Consider the following 19,145-nt stretch of genomic DNA (forward strand, 5'->3'; position numbering starts at 1 on the left):
GCTATGCGCACGCGCGCCGCACTCCCGTGGCCCTCGCGGCGCCCCGTAGCTCTGCGCCCCGCTGAGCCGGCGCCAAGATGGCGGCGCTGACGAGCACAGAGCGGCCGCGCCGGGGGCCGTGGGGGCCGGAGCGGAGCCTCCGCAGCTGAGCCCCCGAGCTGCCCTGCAGGCCGGCGTTCGCCCGCCGGAACCCGGGGCATGGTGCGACTACCGCCGCGCCGCCGCCGCCGCTGAGCTCGCGGGCCGTACCGGGCTCGGACGTGGGAGCAGGAAGATGTTCTCCGCGCTCAAGAAGCTGGTGGGGTCGGAGCAGGCGCCGGGCCGCGACAGGAACATCCCGGCCGGGCTGCAGTCCATGAACCAGGCGCTGCAGAGGCGCTTCGCCAAGGGGGTGCAGTACAACAGTGAGTGCGGCCCGGCGCGGAGGCGCCTGCGGGGCATGTGGGGAGGGCGGGGGCCCGGCCGCGCCGCCCGAGTCTCGCTGAATCCGGGTAGCTCCGACCCGGGAAGCGCGCGGGGACTCGTCGCACCCCGAGGGCCTTGCTGTCTGCATTCCGGCCAGCTGAGCCCTTGTCCGTGCCTGCGCGGATGGCGGGGGCCCCGGGGCGCTCCCTTGGGGTCCGGAGGTAATGCGGGCCGGCGAGGAGGGCCCAGAGCACCGCAGGACCGGGGGCCGGGCGCCTCGGCCTGCGGCTCTCCCGTCTGGCCTGTGGGTCATTCCCCAGGAATGCTGGCCCGGCGGGGGGGACAGGCGTGCGTCTCGCGTGCACGGTGCGTCTGCGGCACCCTGACTGGCCCAGGTGACCCCGTCCGAGAGGGCTTCTTACGTAACGGGGGCGAGTCTGTGGTCTGTGACCCGGTCTGAAAGGGGTGGCGGGCTCTCCACCCGCGAGCCGTGTGGCCACGCGCAGGAGGACGGGGCCGGCGATCCCGCTGGCCTGCTAGTTTGACCTACGGGGTGTTTCTCTGTAGTCTTGGTATTCAGTTTGAAGAGAGAATGTCAGCTGCGCAGCTGGTTCTTGCTCCCCTTTTTTAAAAAGAAGCATTTGTAAGAGATATATTTAGAAGAACTTTAGAAGGAACAGACTCTTGTTACTGCAGAGCCTTCTCTTCTATGGGAAGGAGTTATTTACCCGATGCCCTGAAAGCCTAGATCGTTTCCAGTCCTCAGCTATAAATTATGTACAATAGTTTAGCTCCTAGACGCTGACTGCCCTCTTGACCTCTTTAAAGTTTTTCCGTCTTGCTGGCTTTTCGGTAGCGGTATTTGAAGTTGTTTGTTTTAATGTGTTCTCTGCTTCTAAATCTTTCCCCCCTAAGTATTTCTGTATATTGCTACAAGATATCGGACATTCCCCCATTTCCGACTTTCAGGGAAGCCTGCCAGTCTCTGTGATGAGCCCTGTATTTCAGTTAACAATGTGCCAGATTAAGAAACTGATTGGAAAGACTTGGTTTGAATTTAAAAGAGGAATCGTTTTGCACGTATTCTACCCAATTTTGTGTGTGATTCTCTCACATTCCCAGAAGAGAACAGTAAATCAAAATACTCATTTTCAGGGACTTCCCTGGTGGCTCAGTGGATTAAGCATCCATCTTCCAGTACAGGGGACACAGGTTCGATCCCTGGTCGGGGAACTAAAATCCCACATGCTCAGGATCAACTAAGCCCACGGGCCACAACCAGTGAGCCTACACACCCCAACTAGAGAGAGGCCTGTGCTGCAAAGACAGCTGCGGGCCACAGTTAGGACCCGACACAGCCAAAAGTAAATATTAAAAAAAAAAATACACTCATTTTCACACGTCTTATAATTCACATTTGGTTCCCGTTATTTAATTTTATTCAGTTCAGTCGCTCAGTCGTGTCCGACTCTTTGCAACCCCATGGACTGCAGCACGCCAGGCCTCCCTGTCCATCACCAACTCCTGGAGTTTACTCAGACTCATGTCCATTGAGTCAGTGATGCCATCCAACCATCTCATCCTCTGTTGTCCCCTTCTCCTCCTGCCCTCAATCTTTCCCAGCATCAGGGTCTTTTCAAATAAGTCATCTCTTCACATCAGGTGGCCAAAGTATTGGAGTTTCAGGTTCAACATCAGTCCTTCCAATGAATATTCAGGACTGATCTCCTTTAGGATGGACTGGTTGGATCTCCTTGCAGTCCAATGGACTCTCAAGAGTCTTCTCCAACACCACAGTTCAAAAGCATCACTTCTTCGGCGCTCAGCTTTCTTTATAGTCCAACTCTCACATCCATACATGACAACTGGAAAAAACCATAGCCTTGACCAGACGGACCTTTATTGACAAAGTAATGTCTCTCCTTAATTTTATTAGTTATAGTATTATTTGTTAAAACTTAATCTTCCTCCTTTGGAAACTGGCCTGGAAAGTGTTTACCTTCTGAAAAGCCCTCCCTGGTGGACACCCCCCTGGTTGGGGTTGGGGGGGTGGGTCAGAAGCAGAAAGGACACTGGAATCCTTCCAGAGAAGAGCCCCCACTTCAGGGATTGGGATTGCATGGCAGCAGATTCTGATGTGGAACACAATGCGTGAAATGTGGAGCGGTTGAGAAGCCGAGCCCCGTGCCTGTGTGACGTTTCAGGCTGACGCTGTCCCCGTCGTGGGCTAATACGCACTTTCCAAACTTTTTTACTTCCTTTATTAGTCAGCAGAAAAGAACATTTCTAGTACTTACTTTCCAAAACATCTTACTTAAGGAAGCACACCAGCCGTATGATAACTATGGACTCAGGATTTTTATGGGTAAAGAGCTCTTATAGAACTTTGTTCTCCTGCGGCAGATAAGTCGTTTTCTTGTAAATTGCTGTGATGGTGAGAAGTGACTCACATGCAGAGTCCCAGCATACACATCACATTTAGCATCAAAGCCCAGGTGAGCCACGGGACCACACCTGTGGGTCAGAAGCCATTCGCGTGTGAGGCGGCAGGATGGTCCCTGAGCTGTCTGCTCTTTGTGCTCCGGGTGGGCCCGGGTGGTCAGCTGTGTTTGCTGGAGTGAGGATGCACTGGTCTTGTGGATTCCATGCCCTTGCTCCGGGCTGCATTCAGAGTCCTGGCCAGTCAGATTTCAGTGCTAGAACTCAGGAAAGCTTTGAAAGGTTGGTCACCGGGAAAGGGCTTTTCCTTTCAGACATGAGCGGCTGCGTTTGGTAGACTGTGCGGCCTGCCCCGTCAGGGCTGGTGTGCGGATCCCCAAGCGTTGCTGTCTGAGACATGCTCCACGCTTTTCTTCATAGGTTTTCCTTCTCTGGCATTCATCTGCTTAGTAGATATTTACCGAGCGCTCATCAGTGAGAACCCAGACCATAGTCTCTGCGCTACGGGGCTTACATTTAGGGGGAGTGGAAGGCAGGCAGCGGGCACAAGACACGGTGAGTAAGCGGCCACACAGCCTGATGGCGGCCGAGGGCCTGAGCAGGCTGAGGGCTGAGGCTGGGGCTGCTGAGCCGAAGGTCAGCGCCGGCCTCACGGAGAAGGGCCAAGGGCGTGTTGCAGTGCAGTGAGGTCAGGAGAGGAGCGTGAGGCCAAGCCGAAGGAGAGAGGGAGACATGGCCTTAGGCCCTCATGGCCCTCCCGCCATGCCCCATCCCAGGGACTCTGTGAAGAGAGACCCTGGAGGTTGTGTTGGGAGGAGCTGCCAGGAGGGGGCCAGCTGTCCAGCGACCCCTGCTGGTGGCACCACCAAAGGGCATCGTGGGGTTTCAGTCCTGCCTCCTGCAGAGGGAATGCATCACTCCCATCCAGGATAGACTGGCAGCTTTCTTTTGTATTTTAAAAAAAAGATACCCTGTTTCGCTTGCAGTGTGTGGCAGTCTGGGTGAATTACTATAGAATCAGGGAGTAAAAGAGATTCTGGAGCCCTTAGCCAATCCCGTGTCTGTGGTGTTCCTTCCTTAGAATAAAAGGCAGAGGATAGAAAGGCAGCTGTTCTGTTCAGTAAAACGGCCACACGCTTCTCAGGTCAGGGCTTCTTGTCACTTCTTGAGTGAATCTTAATTAAAGGTTTTCCATTGAATCACTTAGTTTATCTGAGTGATGTCTAAGTTTCTAACATTGATTTGACTTTTTTACTTAGAAGTAGAGATCGGTTACTTTTTTTAACCAGATGAAACCAGGTCTTTCTGTTTATTTCTGGTATTATACACTTTCTTCTAATTGGCTTTTTGAAGAATAGATTTCAGATTTTAAAAGGATTTCAGTTGGAGAGAAAATTAACACTTTTCATTCTCAAAACAGAATAGAAAATAAATATATGTTAAAGTTGGTCAGTTCAGTTGCTCAGTTGTGTCTGACTCTCTGCGACCCCATGGACTGCAGCACACCAGGCCTCCCTGTCCATCACCGACTCCCGGAGTTTACCCAAACTCGTGTCCATTGAGTCAGTGATGCCATCCTACCATCTCATCCTCCGTCGTCCCCTTCTCCTCCTGCCTTCAATCTTTCCCAGCATCAGGGTCTCTTCCAGTGAGTCCGTTCTTTGAATCAGGTGGCCAAAGTATTGGAGCTTCAGCATCAGTCCTTCCAATGAATATTCAGGACTGATCTCCTTTAGAATGGACTGGTTGCATCTCCTTGCAGTCCAAGGGACTCTCAGCGGTCTTCTGCAACACCACAGTTCAAAAGCATCAATTCTTCAGCGCTCAGCTTTCTTTATGGTTCAACTCTCACATCCATATGTGACCACTGGAAAAACCATAGCTTTGACTAGCGGACCTTTATTGGCAAAGTAATGTATTTGCTTTTTAACACTTTTCTTCCAAGGAGCAAGCATCTTTTAATTTCATGGCTGCAGTCGCCATCTGCAGTGATTCTGGAGCCCAAAAAAATAAACTCTGTCACTGTTTCCACTGTTTGCCACGAAGTGATGGGACCGGAAACATATCAAAGAAGGAAACGGTTGTAAGATTATATCAAGAGTCAGAACAGAAAGGTTGTGTTTGAAAAAGAACCAAAGAGACCCTCCAGAAACGAAGAAGCACGGTCAGTAAGGCAAGAAGCCGGCGGACGGGTGACGCAGTGTAGTGTTCCAGCTGAAGACGGAGCGTGCACTGACGGCGAGGCGCAGGCTCGGGATGCGTGTGGCGCGTGCGCTGATGGCGAGGTGCAGGCTCAGGATGGAGCCGGGCATGCACACGTGCGATTGGAGTCTCAGAAACAAAGAGCAGGATGGACAGGCGGCCACTGCAGAAACTCAGGCCAGGCTCTCCTGCGGCTCACAGAGCACACGGAACGCCGAGAAGCCTGAGGCTGCGGCTTCTACACCCCAGAGCTGGACGCATCATGGGAATCTCAGGACAGCAAAGCTGAAGGGGAAGGGAGCAAACGGAGCGCCTTCAGAGAGGGATGAGAGCCCAACCCCACGCTGGCAGTGACCGCGCTGAGGGGCAGCTGAGAGCCCGACCCCACGCTGGCAGCGATGGCGCTCTGGGGTAGCCCCGTCGGCCTAGAAACGCAGGTGATCAGCCCTGCAGTCTGCGGGGGCCAGGCTCCTACCGAGATGGATCCTGGGCTGTGCACTCCAGGCGGATGGACGGTGAGCTTGGGAGATGCAGGAGGTCTGCAGGGCACAGAGATGGGGAACAGGCCTTGCGGCTGCCGTGGACAACACAGGAGGAGAGGCCAGAACGCTCGCAGCCAGCACACAGCCCCGAGCTGACCAGTGGCGAGTGGCGTCTGAGTGGGGGCCGAGGACACTGGCTTCAGACTTACCGTGGCAAAGGTGTGTGTCAGAAGCTTAAGAGCAGAAATAACTTGCGAATCTTCCAGGTAAATACCAGGCAAAAACAGGAATTTACAAAACCTTGCCCATTGTGAAAAGGCAGAAAAAAGGGGAGGGAACCTCTTGCAGGGACTGGAGACTGTCAGCTGCCAGGGAAGGCGACCATGCAGACTCAGCAGCAAAAGAAGACTGTGATTTGATTTCCTTCCGGTGTGTGATGCGTAAGAATGATGTCCAGCTCACAGTGGCACAGAAAGGCCGGAAGCGGGGATGTGGGACCAAGCCCTGGGTAGACATCGGCCACAGGGAAGCTGAGCCGTGGGCGCTGGGACTGGGTGCAGGGAACACAGCCGGCCCGGCGGGCGGAAGACCCGGTGGAGCAGCAGGCGCCTGCACCCAGCCCCCCAGACCCAGGCGCGTCCCTAACCCCCGTGGTCCCCACAGACAGCTGGGAGTGTGCGCCGTAAGGACCACGCCTGTGGCCGCAGTGAACAACGACAAGCACAGCTCCGAGGGGAAACTTGGAAACGTCTCTAAGTAATTTACAGGTTGAAGAAGTATTTGTGATTCCCCATATACTTGGGGTGGTCATCGACCTGAGAATACAGCTTGAAAACCCAGGAAAGAGAGCAGGATAAACCCCAAGGAAGTAAAAGGAAGTAAGTGACAAGGGGAAAAACAGAAGCAGGTGCTTTTTAAGAAGAATCAACAGAGGCGTCCAGCCAACCAAACAGGCTGTGTGCCCATGACTGGCCAAGCTGATGAACCCCTGGGAAGATGAATTAAAAAGACAAAACCAGTATCATGAAGGATAAAGAGTACACAGCTGCAGCCACTCAGTCAACGTGTCACGGTGACTTCGCGTCCCTCTGTTGGAAACTGAGAAGACAGCCCCCTAGAGAAGGACTGGGCGAGAATCATGGCGTCTGTGCCCCCAGGCCCAGCCCTGCCGGGCGCTCGGTGCTAGCCGGGGAGACGCTGCCCCAGCCCAGCCTGTGGCCTCCAGAGCGCCTCCCTGCAGGCTGCCCAGCTTCCCTCCCCAGAGGCCCAGCTGCCCACCCAAGGCCATCAGCTCCACCCCGACCCGCTGGTTCTGCCGAGCTCCCCAGCTCTCTGGAACACTCTTAGGCCGAGCCCCTGCCTTCTCTGCAGGCGGCAGGAAGCCCACTCCTCTGCAACGCCTTGGGACCTTGCCCCCCTCCCCACCTTGTCCCCAGCCCGCCCTGTCCTCCTGGGCATGTGCGTGAGCACGCCTCTCCTAAGCAGTGGCTGGGCAGCAAGGTAGAATCCAGGCTTCCTGCCATCTCCCCACGTGTGTCATGAGGAGCCCTGTGTCCTGCACCCAAGACGCAGGGCTGCGGGAAAGCAGGTTAAGGGTAGCTGTGGGACACGCAGGGCTGCGGAGGGGAGCGCACAGCCCTGCCTGCTCCGGAGGCTGCCTTCCTGAGTGCAGACTCCCAGGTGTGGGCCAGCTGCCCTGGGGACCTGGGGGTGAGCAGGGCTGCCCGCTCTCCAGCCTGTGCCCGCTGCCTCTTCCCCCAGGGCTCCCTGCTCGCCAGCGTACAGACATGAGTGTGCAGAAGGTGTGCGTGGATGCTTGCGGAGGAGCAGGTTTGCCTTGCTCTGATTGTTTGCCTGACCTGTGCTCTCTCCCAGTGAAGATCGTGATCCGTGGGGACAGGAACACGGGCAAGACGGCGCTGTGGCACCGGCTGCAGGGCAAGAAGTTCGTGGAGGAGTACATCCCCACGCAGGAGATCCAGGTCACCAGCATCCACTGGAGCTACAAAAGTGAGCGCTCTCCTGTGACCCCCGCCCAGCCGGGGGTCGGGTGGGTGTGGCCTGCCAGGAGGAGGGGGGCTCTCCTGTAACCCCTCCAGCCTGGGGTCAGGCAGGCTCAGCCTGTGGGGAAGGACGGGGCTCTCCTGTGACCCCCACCCAGCCTGGGGTCGGGTGGGTGTGGCCTGCCAGGAGGAGGGGAGCTCTCCTGTAACCCCTCCAGCCTGGGGTCAGGCAGGCTCGGCCTGTGGGGAAGGAGGGGGCTCTCCTGTGACCCCCAGTCTGGGGTTGGGCGGGCGCAGCCTGCGGGGAGGGAAGGCTCTGCCGTCACCCCTAGCCTGGAGTCAGCCCTGGGACGCCACACACGCTGCTTTGGGGTCGCCCTGAAGTCCCCGCTCCTGTAGGAGATTTGTCCACTTGGGGATTAGTGCCAGGGGCTGGACCCTGGCTGTCGGAGCAGACCGGCCGGGCCGGGTCGGGCTGGTTCCAGCCACAGCTTGCACTGGCCTCAGCAGGCAGGCTCCTCAGTCCTCGGAGCCCAGCTCTCTGCGGCCCTTGGGAAGCCCCACCCCCTCAGGGTCCCGGGAGGGGTTTGCTGGCAGAATCACCTGGTGGGCAGAGCACCCCTGGCAGCCACCCGGGCATGACCAGGATGGCGGGCCCCCCTCCCCTTGCGGGGGTCGGTGACCGCTGGGACCCTGCGGGGAGGCAGGGGAGGGACCCTGCGGGGAGGCAGGGGAGCCACTCTGCGTGCTTGGGAATCATGACAGTAAAAGGCCTTTGAGCCGTCTTAAACATTCCCTGTCATCAGAAAACCAGGCCCTGTAGGCCGGCAGCAGGATGCCCGGGCCTCAGCGGACCTCCCAACCCACCCGGCGCCCACCAGGCACCGTCTGGGCAGCCACACAGGCTTGGCGTCACCCTGCCCCGGCTGCACTGGGCCCCACCCCCAGGGTGCCCCTTCTTGGTTCAGGGTGAAGCTCTGTCCCTCCTCTGGGTGGCACGTACGTCTCTCCCCTTTCCCCACAGGATCCTTGGGAGGTGGGTAGCCCCCGACCGCCTGGGGATGTGCCCTGGACCTCACCCCAGGCTGGCGACCCCTAGACAGCGCTGCCAAAGAGCAGCTGTGGAGTCACTGGGACCAGGCCTTCCCGCAGCAGCCGGGGGCGCAGGGCACTAGCTGGGCGCGAGCCTGCCTCAGGGGTGCCTTTAGGACCTGGGGTCCTGTCACCTGAGCACGCGTCCAGGTTGCTCCCCGCCTCCCAGGAAGGAGCGTCCCGGACGCTGCGCCTGCCGCCTCTGCAGGAGCCCTGGGGGCGGCGCCCGGGGGAGTGTGGCGTCTGCACGGCCTGGAGGCCCATCTTTGGAGCCGCAGCCTGACCCTGGGCTCTGATCCTGCTGTTCTCCCTTTTCAGCCACTGACGACGTCGTGAAAGTTGAAGTCTGGGATGTAGTCGACAAAGGTGAGTCATACCCGTCGAGTTTTCTCTTCCGGCTCTCTCCACCCTGCAGCTGTCTGAGCGGCTCCTCCGCTGCCCCCTCGACCCGGCTCCCGGCAGGCTCACTGTTGGCTCCAGGAGCAGGCGGGCTGGCCGGCGGCCGGGCTCCGTGCCGGCTGTGATGTTGGCTTTGGGTCTGCGGTGGGGGGCGAGCGCCCAGCACTGCCCCGCGGGCATGAGGCCCCTGCCAGGGGCAGGGCGCAGGGAGAAGCCGCCCTGCTCGCGCCGCCCTCGGGCACAGCGCCTCCACCCGTGACTGTGTCCATCTGTCCTTAAGGAAAATGCAAGAAGCGAGGTGACGGCCTGAAGATGGAGAACGACCCCCAGGAGGTGAGCTGGTCCGTCCTGCGTGGCCCCTACTTCACGGGGCGGTTGTGAGCAGGCATCTGTGCTTCAGCCCCTCTGCCCGCCTGGCCCGGCCCTCCCGAGGACTGCATCTGCTGGCGCTGGAGGGACGCAGTGGCCACTCCTGAGCAGCCTGGAGTGGCGGACTGACCCGAGCTGCTGCTCACGTCCGTGACCCCACTTGGGGCTGCAGTGGCCTGGGAGGTGTTCATGTGGAGAGCCCACATCTCACTCCTGGCGCAGAGGCCGGGCCCGTAAAGGCACAGGCGCGCCTGTGGGTGTAGCTGGGCACACATGGGCCCCCTGTGGCTCCACGAGGACCCCACACGACTGGCAGCGCTCCTGACCTGTGACGGGCTCTGCCAGCTTCGAGGGCCTTCTGTTCACGGCTTCCTGACAGCGTGCCAGAAGGTTCCGTGAGCGCCGGCCCAGGTCCCCAACCTTCATGGACACGTTGCACTGCCCCAGCACCACAGCGTCCCTGGTGTGGGTTCTGGAATGTTCTCTGGCTGCGTCCTCGGGTCTGGGACGCGCTTCAGCTCACTAGTGCCCACGGCAGCACCTGTGAGCCCCACGCGTAGGACCAGCAGGCAGTGCAGGCCCTGGTCTGAGGGCAGGCCGTGTGGCCGCGCCAGTTAGCCTCGTATTGACTTTTTTCCTCCCCAAAACAAAAACACTTGATGTCTTTTGGGTACTCACGTGTGGGTCATGGCCCGTTTCTGAGGTTTGGTTCCCCGTCCGCAGGCGGAGTCCGAGATGGCCCTGGACGCGGAGTTCCTGGACGTGTACAAGAACTGCAATGGGGTGGTCATGATGTTTGACATCACCAAGCAGTGGTAAGGACGCTGGGCTGCGAGGGCGTTGCAACTCCCGAGACTACGCCCAGCGCTGCTCCAGGGCCAGCCTCGGGCTGGGAGCGCCCCGGCCATTCAGCCTCGTGGAGCCACCGGCCTGGGGGCCTCAGCACTTGAGTCTGGAAGTGGGCCAGGTGGGGTGCTCACGTCTGCACCAGGCGGCAGGCCGGGGTGGGGAGGCATGCGCCCCCCAGCTGTGCGGCCCTGCTAGCGTCGAGTGGCCATTTGTGTGGGGATCCCCAGATCCCACGTTCCTAGGCTCGCTGGGGGGCACATCGCTGTGGCTCATCACAGCCGAGGCTCAGGAGCAAGATGAGCAAAGAGGGACTTGCAGAGGTGTGGGGACACCCTCCACCAGCCCCGAGGGTCGTGTCTGCGTGGGCTCTCGTGGGTGGGGCCTCGTCCCTCGGCTCTGAGCTGTGATAGCACCACCCGTGGCAGGAGGCCCAGCGCCAGGCCCTTCTGACGCCCGGGACCCCGGCTCTGGGGGGCGGCTGGTGGCCGACAGGAGCGTCCTCCCCGCGTGACTCGGGCCGGCCTTGCCAGAGGCCTTTCCAGGCTGGTGGCCTCGAGTCTGCGCGCTGCCTGGAGAGGACATGCAGGGGAGCTGCGGTGGCTGCGCAGCTGGGGACGCTCGGAGCAGCCCGGCCGTCCCCGAAGCCGCCGCGAGACCTGCCGGGACACGGCCCCTCCCAGCGTGGGCGCTCCTTTACCACGGGCCCTCCATGTCATGGCTGGACAGTCTCCCGGGCTTCACCCACTCACCCCAGGGTGCCCGTCAGTGACTTGGGTGTCTGGGGTCTAACACAGCTCCAGCCTTGCCTAGCGCTCTGGGGACCCGCCCTCCCACCTGCAGGGACAGATGGCTTAGTGCCCACAGAGGACAGGGTGCCAGTCCATGTGTGAGTGGCCCCCAGTGGCGGCAGGGTGCTCAGCAGGAAGGGCCGCTGCGTGCCCAGAGCTCGAGGCCAGACCCCCTGCAGGAGTAGCAGGTCTGCCTCTGGGCACAGCCGGCCTGGGGGGCCCGCCCCGGGGCTGGGGGTGCCGTCCCCTCCTGGGAGCAGTGCGGGCGCTGGCACGGCCCCTTGGCCTCGTGTGCCCTGTCACCACTGCTGAAGCTCCTGGCCGTGGCTGGATGAGCTGTGACCAGAGGCCAGGAGGACGGGGAGCCACGCAGATGGATGTCCCCGCACCTCAGGCTGCTGGCTGGGGAGGGGGCGGGAGGGAGGCTGAACCCACCCAGGAGACCCGGTGCGGGTGGGGAGGTTCGCTGCCCCAGAGCCCCAGGGAGCATGGCTCCACTTCGCTCCTGCAGTGCCGGGCGCTGTCCCCGTCACCAGAAGAGGGCGCTGGGACACGCCAGCGTTTCCAGTCGGGGAGCTCAGTGTGCACAGAGCGTGCACACAGCGGCCAGAGGTGGGTGGGCTCCGGGTCAGAGCGCCCTGAATCTGGGCACGGGGGTGCACTTCCTTGCTCACCACTCAGGAGACAGGAGCGTGGGCCCCATGCCCCCACTGAAAGCAGCCTGGGCACACGGTGCCCACAGAGGGTGCGGACGGGTCTGGGGACACGCGGGTACGGGGCGACCCCTCAGGGTGGCTTGCAGGGTACGTGGCGTGCACCCTGGGGGTCCTCTGACGCCGCGCCCACGCCCTTGGGTGGAGGCTCAGGCAGGCCTCTCCCCCCATGTGCCCCCGAGGACCTTCAACTACATCCTGCGGGAGCTGCCCAAAGTGCCGACACACGTGCCCGTGTGCGTGCTGGGGAACTACCGCGACATGGGCGAGCACCGCGTCATCCTGCCCGACGACGTGCGCGACGTCCTCGACCACCTGGACAGGTGGGCCCACGGCTGCCCCCAGGCACGCCCGACCCCCCCACCGGGACGCTCCTGTCCCCCTGGATCGGCCTGCTGCACTGCCCCTGCCCGAGCCCTGGCCACCCCCCCCCCAGCTGCAGGCCCCGGGCCCTCCTGGAGACTGACTCGGGCAGGGTCACGGCTGAGCACCCCCAGTGTGCGGCAGGGATGTCGGCCCGGTCCCTGGGCCAGCATGGGTGGGGTGCACGGTGAGGCCGTGCAGGGGCAGACGGCCCCAGCTGCCTGGTCTTGGCGTCCACCAGAGGGCGCCCTGCCGAGCAGAGCCACCTGAACCTCGTGTCTCCACCTGGGACGGTGGGCCTGTTACCCACTGGCCGACCCAGCGCCCGGGGGCACTGCCCCCAGGACGGCCTAGCCCGGGTTCATCCTCGGCCCAGTGCGCCCCGCTGCCCCGGCCGCCTCAGGCTCTCCGACTCTGCTCTCCTGCGAACAGGCCCCCGGGATCTTCTTACTTCCGCTACGCTGAGTCCTCCATGAAGAACAGCTTCGGCCTCAAGTACCTGCACAGGTTCTTCAACATCCCCTTCCTGCAGCTTCAGGTGAGCACCGCCGGGGTGCCCCAGGCTGGTTGGGGAGCTGGGCCCTCCCCAGCTTGTCTGCGCGGGTCTTTCTCGGTGCTGTGGCCTGTGGCAGTGACCAGCCCTCGTGGGCGCCCCGCTGCCCCCGCCGTGGGCCTGGGCACTCTGCCGACAGCTGCAGGGGCTGAGAAGCCCGCGCCCTCCCCCACCGGGCTGGCCACCCTCTCTGGAGTCTCGCTCTCCCTTTTGTGGGGGGATGCTCTTAGATTTACAGAAAAGGCTGAGGCTTTCTGCACCCTGGCTCAGCTCACCCCTGCCTCGCCACAACAGTAGCCCCACACGTCACAGTCACAGCTCTGCAGGCTGCAGTGGCTCTTCAGATGTGTCTGGCTCAGTGTCTGACCTTAGACAAGCAATCGGCTTTCAAGGCAAGACCCCAGAGGTGACAGCCTTGCTCATCACGGAGCACAGACACACAGCACCCCATGTCCGTCCCTGGGGTGCTGGTTTGTGGCTCTTGCCGCCGCAGAGGCCTCTCGCTTCCTCTGAAAGGGTACAGAGCTCACTAGTGAGAGCGGCTGTCTTTCCTCCTCTCTCACCTTCTGAAGAGACGAGGCCCCTGAAGGCCAGGATGCAGGCACTCACCCTTTACCTGCCCTTTCCCTGGGCACCCTGGGGGTTGATCTGCGTCACCCTTAGGGGTGCCTTGAGCTTCCTGTCAGAGCACAGCATGCACACAGTCGCAGGAAAACACCCCCAGCGTGGACTGAAGGGCAGCAGTGGACAGAGCGGAAAGTGGAAGCCATCCTGCCACGGAGCACCGGGCCGGCAGGAAGCGCGTGTCTCAGCAAGTGCTGGAGCTTCCCGAACCTCAGGGCACCTGTGTGAACAGGGCGCTGTCTCGGGTGCTTTGCGCACATTGCGACCTCTGCCCCTCGAGCCTCACGGAGCCACCCAGGCATCTCACTGGCCCCTGGGCGCGGCCCTGCGGGCTCTGGGCTCCGCGGTGGCCTTGTCCGTTGGGGGCCGCCAGGCCGATGGGCAATTGATCACACCAGGACAGCCCCGGCTCAGCCTCCTGCTTCCTGTCTGCAGAGGGAGACGCTGCTGCGGCAGCTGGAGACAAACCAGCTGGACATAGACGCCACGCTGGAGGAGCTGTCTGTGCAGCAGGAGACCGAGGACCAGAACTACGACATGTGCGTGTGGCTGGGCCGCGCTCGCGCTCAGACCCCCGGGCGGGCTCTGCGGGAAGGCGGGTGCGTGCTGGGCCAGGCTGCGCCCCAGCCCTGCTCTGCACTCGGCGGCGGCACGTGCGTGCCTCCCGCCACGTAGACGTGTCTGCACGAGGAGCTGCTGCTCAGAGACACCGAGTCACGTCAGCTCTGAGTTGGTACAGGCCCTGGGCCTTGCTGCAGTCAGGTCTCAGCCCTTCCTGGGAATCAGATGAGACAGCGGCTCTTCCCCAGCCTCCCTGGTATGGGAGGTCAGGCACATAGGCTCTGCCGCCCTGCCCACTGAGCACTTCCGCTGGGCCTGCCTCACTGAGTGTGATGGGCGCATGGAGTGGCCACCTGTCTCAGGGGCAGGGGTGGGGGTGCTCAGGCCTGGTGCAGCTGTGGGCATCGACTGCCTGGTCTCCCCGCCTCTGTCCAGACCGGCCCAGCTGCTGGCCACCTGGTGTGAAGCCCAAGGCGCCGCTGACCAGCCTCGTGTCCATCCCAGGCCCCTGCACGTCCGGCGGCCCTGTTTGCCAGCCGAGGCCCTGTCCCTGTTTTGATGTCGGTGTTCCTGGGTGACACCCGTGGAGACAGCTCCTTGCCCCTGGGAGGGCGCAGGGGGGGAACCCAAACCTCCAGGCCCCTGATAGCAGAGGGAGGGGTGTTGTCCGAGCGCGTCCAGCGGGATGGCTGACCCATGGAGAGCAGGCCTGGCAGGCACTCCTCTGACACACGACAGGGCGGGTCGTGGGCACCCAGAGCGCGGGACAGCCCCGTCTGCCCGAGGATCAGGTTGGCTCCTGGGGTGGGCATGTCCCTTTGGGGAAGGCCTGGCCCCAAATTCCCACTAAACTGTGTCCTGTGCTCTACTGGGTGTTCTTGGGGCGGGGCAGCCGCTGTTCCACCTGCGCCTCTGGTGGGACCCTCCTGTCTCCTTGCCGCCCCAGGGCCTCAGGGAGGGACTTTGGGGCCTCCCCGGAAGCAGGTCCAGCTACTGGTTCTGACACAGAGGGGCGGCAGGGTGGGGGTGTTTTCACCCCGTCAGGCTGGCCTTGCTGCAGATGCCGGCCCCCACACCCCCACCCCCACCAAGGCTGACCAGCTCCCGCCAGGTCTCCAACTGAACGTGGGCACCAGGTCCCCTGGGGAGGTGGCAGCTGGAGCCCCCCCATGGTGCCCACCCTCCACCAGCCCCCAGGACAGTCCCTGGAGAAGGCGGCACCCTGGGGGTTCAGCAGTGGTGTCACTGCGGCCTGCCCTGAGCCGCTGGGGGACCGCCAAGGTCGGGGGCGGACCCCACCCCAGCCCCCGCCAAGACCCTGTACTGTGCCTGCCCCTCCCCGTCTCCACACAGCAGCCTAGAGGCAAGGACACCGGCTCTCCATTGCACACCTGTTTGAAAGCTCGTCCCCCAGAGGAGGGCCCTGCTCAGGCTTCCATGCTGCCGGTGTCCTCAGCCAGGGGGAGGTGGTGCCCAGGACTCCGGGGCAGGGACCCTGTCGCCATCAGCACAGCAGCCCCAGGGACCTCATGCAGGGAGGGCTGTGTCAGGGCGGCGGTGCGCTCACACACATGGAGGGCTGTGTCGGGGCGGGGGGAGTTGACGTGGTCCGTTCCCGCAGCTTCCTGGAGATGATGGAGGCGCGCAGCCGTGGCCACGCATCCCCGCTGACCACCAGCGGGCAGAGCCCGTCCTCCGGCTCCCAGTCCCCCGTGGTGCCTCCCAGCACAGTGTCTACGGGGAGCTCCAGCCCCAGCACGCCCCAGCCGGTTCTGCAGCCACCCCTCCAGGCCCCCCCGGCACCCCCTGCCCCTGCTGAAGCCCCGCCCCTGCCAGCCGCACCTCCCCGACGCAGCATCATCGCTCGGCTGTTTGGGTCCACGCCAGCAACAGAGGCGGCCCCCCCGCCCCCAGGTAGGCCCCACCTCCAGGGACGACCCCAACCCCAGGGAGGACCGGAGGCAGGCCCAGCCTTCCCGAAGGGGAGCAGCCCTGTCTGTCTCCCCCGCCCCGGGAGGGACAAGGTCCCCCATCCTCCTGGGCAGGCGGCCCCACAGCCCAGCCGTACCATCCCGTTCATGGGCCAGATGGGGGGGTTGGTGAGCACGAGCTGGCACCCACTGTCCCCAGAGCCGACCCCAGCTGCAGAGGCCTCCCAGAAAGTCCAGAACGTGGAGGACTTCGTTCCTGAAGACAGCCTGGACGGCAGTTTCCTGGAGGACACAGTCCCTGCCAAGGATGAGAAGAGACTGGGAGCCAGGGGCCCCCAGGACAGTGACAGGTGAGGGCAGGGCCCAGAGGCAGCGGGCAGCTGGGGCCATCCTCAGCCTGGGCCTCTGCCCATTAGGTGTGGACTCCGGGAACACACGCCCGTCCACATCTGGGCACTGGGACAGAGCAGAGGTGCGCGGAGGAGGAAGGGAGAGCAGCTTCAGGTCACAGCCTGACTCCTCGGTGTCGCGACTCAGCAGGCGTCCCCCTTGCCTGACCCTGGGCTGCTGCTGCTTGAGAGCACAGGCCGGGCCTGCTGGACGGAGCCTGGGGCAAAAGAGCCGCTATGCACTTCTCCCCGGGGGCAGGGCGGGTGTGAAGGGGAGGCTCAGGCTTGTGGCCACCTGCGGCCCCTCCACGCCCTCTTCCAGCACCCCGTCCCCTTCAGACCCGCCCCCACCCCTGCTTTTCTCACACATGTGGCGGCCCCCCCCCAACAGGGCTGCCCTGGCAGCTGGTGCCCCTTGGCCGTGTCCACGCAGGGCGGAGCAGCCCCACAGGCCCAGGCCTGGAGGCTAGAGTGGGTGCTCTGGGCCCTCCTCGTGACTTCTGACTGCTCCGCCCTCCCTGCAGCGACAGGGAGACCCAGGCAGGGAACCCGATGGTGGCAGGTTTCCAGGACGACGTGGACCTTGAAGATAAGCCTCCCAGCAGGCCCCTGCCACCCACGGGCCCCGTGCCCAGCGAGGACATCACTCTGTCCAGCGAGGAGGAGGCAGAGGAGGGGGCAGGGCACCCCAAGGCTGCAGTCCTGGCCCCCCAGAAGTGTCCTGAGCCAGAGACCAGACGGTGTGTTGGGGCGGAAGGGAAGAGGTGCCAGGGCCCTGGCGGGAGGGAAGGCGGGAGGCGGCCTCAGGTCCCTGACGCTCTTCTGCGTCCCCAGGTCCTCCACAAAGGCCTTGGGGCCGCCCCGGGACGCGGCTCCCAGGGCGGCAAAGCCCCGCCCCGAGGGCCCCTCTGGCAAGCTGGAGGAGGGCACGGATAAGCCAGTGTCGTCAGAGAGCGATGCCGAGGGGCCCATCGCCGCCCAGATGCTGTCCTTTGTCATGGACGACCCGGACTTTGAGAGCGACTCAGATGCTCAGCGGAGAGCGGTGAGGACCAGCCTTGCACCCGTGCTGCTTGCGAGCCCAGGGCAGCCAGGTGGGCGGGGGTCGTGCCGCCCGATGCGTGGGGGCTCCCAGGGCTAGGTCAGGCCCGTGGGGAGTGCAGGGCTGCCCCACGGGGCGCCATGTACAACAGGCCCAGCTGACCCTGCTCTGGGGATGGCTAGGGGGCTGCCGCGTCACAGCTGCCACACGCAGGCCATCGTCACTGGGGGGCCCCTGGCCTGGGGCGGTAACGGGAGCCCCTGGGGGTCACGTGACAGCCAGGGGGATGCGGGGGTCTGCGGTTGACCCGCCTGCTCCCTGTCCAGGGCGAGTTCCCTGTGCGAGAGGACCTCTCCGACCTGACCGATGAGGACGCTGGCCCCGTGCAGCCCCCCGCACCCCCCAAACCCCTGGCCCCCTCCTTCAGACTGAAGGACGACTCTGATCTCTTCGGGCTGGGGCTGGAAGAGCCGGGCCGCGAGGACAGCAGTGAGCAAGGTAGCCGCGTTGGGCCTGCCCCCTCCTGCCAGGCGCCAGCTGACCTCGCCCTCGCCCTGAACCCAGAGCTCCGGAGCAGGGGCACAGGGGCGGCAGGCAGGCCCCCACAGGGCCGGAAGCCCCGTCCCCAGCCCCGCTCTGCGTGGCCCCGCTGTTCTCTGACCACCTCCCAGCTCCCCAGGCACCTGACCTGCAGCCCACGGGAGGCCTTTGCAGGCGCGGGCGGTGGGCGGGAGCGCTTCTGGGCCGCGGTCCTGCCCTGCTTTTCTGGCCTTCCGCAGAGAGAGGGCCTGGTCTGTGGGCCCGTGGGGACCCACAGTCTCTGGCTGCCTGCTCCTGGCGTCATCCCAGTCTGGGCCGCTGGAGCCTAGAAACCGACCTGGGGCCTCCCTGGGCCTTCCTCGTCCCCAGAGCAGAGAGGAAAGGACGTCTGTCTGCAGGAGTGGCCCGGGCCCTGCCCAAACCCAGGGCAGAGGCTGCAGGGCTAGGTGCTGGCTCTGGGCTGTGCTCACGCTGGGGACCCAGGGACCCTGGCTCAGACCAGACTTGCCCACCCCCGGCTTAACCCAGGCTGCTGTTCCCTGCCAGGCCCAGGGCGGGCCTGGCTTCGGGCCGGGGCACTGACGCTGCCTCTCCTCTGCAGATAAGGAGGGCAGGCCCCCCGCGAAGGAGAAGAAAAAGAAGAAGAAAAAGGGCAGAGAGGTACCTGAGCCCCCCGGGCGCCCTGGGGCGGCCCCGCTCACCCAGCCGCCCTGACACCGCGGTGTGCCCCTGTAGGAGGAAGACAAGGCGGCGAAGAAGAGGAGCAAGCATAAGAAGAGCCGGGAACGGGCGGACGACAAGGGCAGGGACGAGCGGCGGCGGCGGCCCCGGGGCCCGCAGAGGACGGCCCTGGACGAGCTGGAGGCTTTTCTGGGCGGCGGGGCGCCTAGCGGCCCCCTCCGGGGCGGCGGCGACTACGAAGCGCTCTAGGCCCCGTCCTGCGGACCACGGAGGCCTGTGCGCTGGGGGCTAGGCCTGCCCTGCAGGGAGGGGCGGCGGGCAGCCGGCCCCCCGCGCTTCTCAGGGATGGGACAGGCCGAGGAGGCCCGTGAGGCTGTTTACAGGGGGGGTGCGTCCCCGCCGGCCCCTGCTCGCCCCCGGCCCGCTGCACGCGCTCACCTGGCCTGCTGCATGCGGGCCGTCCCCGCTTCCTGCTGCGGCTCAGCCGGCGCCGCAGGCCTCCGTCCCCCGACCCCGGGACTGCTGCGCGCCAAGGCCAGGCAGTGCTGGCGCCCCTGCGGGGGTGGCTCTTTCCAGGCACGGCCTCTGGCTTTGCACCTGAGCTCGGGCATGCGCGGGCCGAGCAGGAGGCCCTCAGCACTCGTGTCCTTCACTGTCCTCCACACTGCTCGGACCATAAAGCTCTCCTGTTTTACTGCGCATCCGTGTGTGCTGCTGCTG

General features: G+C 63.5%; 1 protein-coding gene across 2 annotated transcripts; it reads left to right on the forward strand.

Annotated features, from left to right (window-relative positions):
- The first annotated feature begins 33 nt into the window (after positions 1-33).
- Positions 34-19,126, forward strand: RABL6 (RAB, member RAS oncogene family like 6). 2 transcript variants are annotated; one of them, XM_027556873.1, is made up of 15 exons: positions 34-404; positions 7,404-7,538; positions 8,942-8,989; positions 9,303-9,355; positions 10,115-10,206; positions 11,924-12,064; positions 12,537-12,642; positions 13,717-13,820; positions 15,464-15,756; positions 15,973-16,123; positions 16,687-16,902; positions 16,997-17,207; positions 17,531-17,702; positions 18,346-18,404; positions 18,480-19,126. In XM_027556873.1, the coding sequence occupies exons 1-15, from the start codon at positions 275-277 to the stop codon at positions 18,672-18,674; spliced, it is 2,106 nt and encodes a 701-aa protein (XP_027412674.1). In that variant the 5' UTR covers positions 34-274; the 3' UTR covers positions 18,675-19,126. The 2 variants fall into 2 exon arrangements, with proteins under 2 accessions (XP_027412674.1, XP_027412675.1); XM_027556874.1 differs by lacking the exon at positions 18,346-18,404.
- The last annotated feature ends 19 nt before the right edge of the window (positions 19,127-19,145 follow it).

Source organism: Bos indicus x Bos taurus, chromosome 11, assembly GCF_003369695.1.
Source record: "Bos indicus x Bos taurus breed Angus x Brahman F1 hybrid chromosome 11, Bos_hybrid_MaternalHap_v2.0, whole genome shotgun sequence".
Classification (NCBI taxonomy): domain Eukaryota; kingdom Metazoa; phylum Chordata; class Mammalia; order Artiodactyla; family Bovidae; genus Bos; species Bos indicus x Bos taurus.

Bases quoted from the DNA above. Each gene is read 5' to 3' on its own strand.
- RABL6 (XM_027556873.1), top strand. From the start codon at position 275: ATGTTCTCCGCGCTCAAGAAGCTGGTGGGGTCGGAGCAGGCGCCGGGC. The intron at 8,990-9,302 runs GTGAGTCATACC...TCTGTCCTTAAG, and splicing joins CTGGGATGTAGTCGACAAAG to GAAAATGCAAGAAGCGAGGT. The intron at 18,405-18,479 runs GTACCTGAGCCC...GTGCCCCTGTAG, and splicing joins AGAAGAAAAAGGGCAGAGAG to GAGGAAGACAAGGCGGCGAA.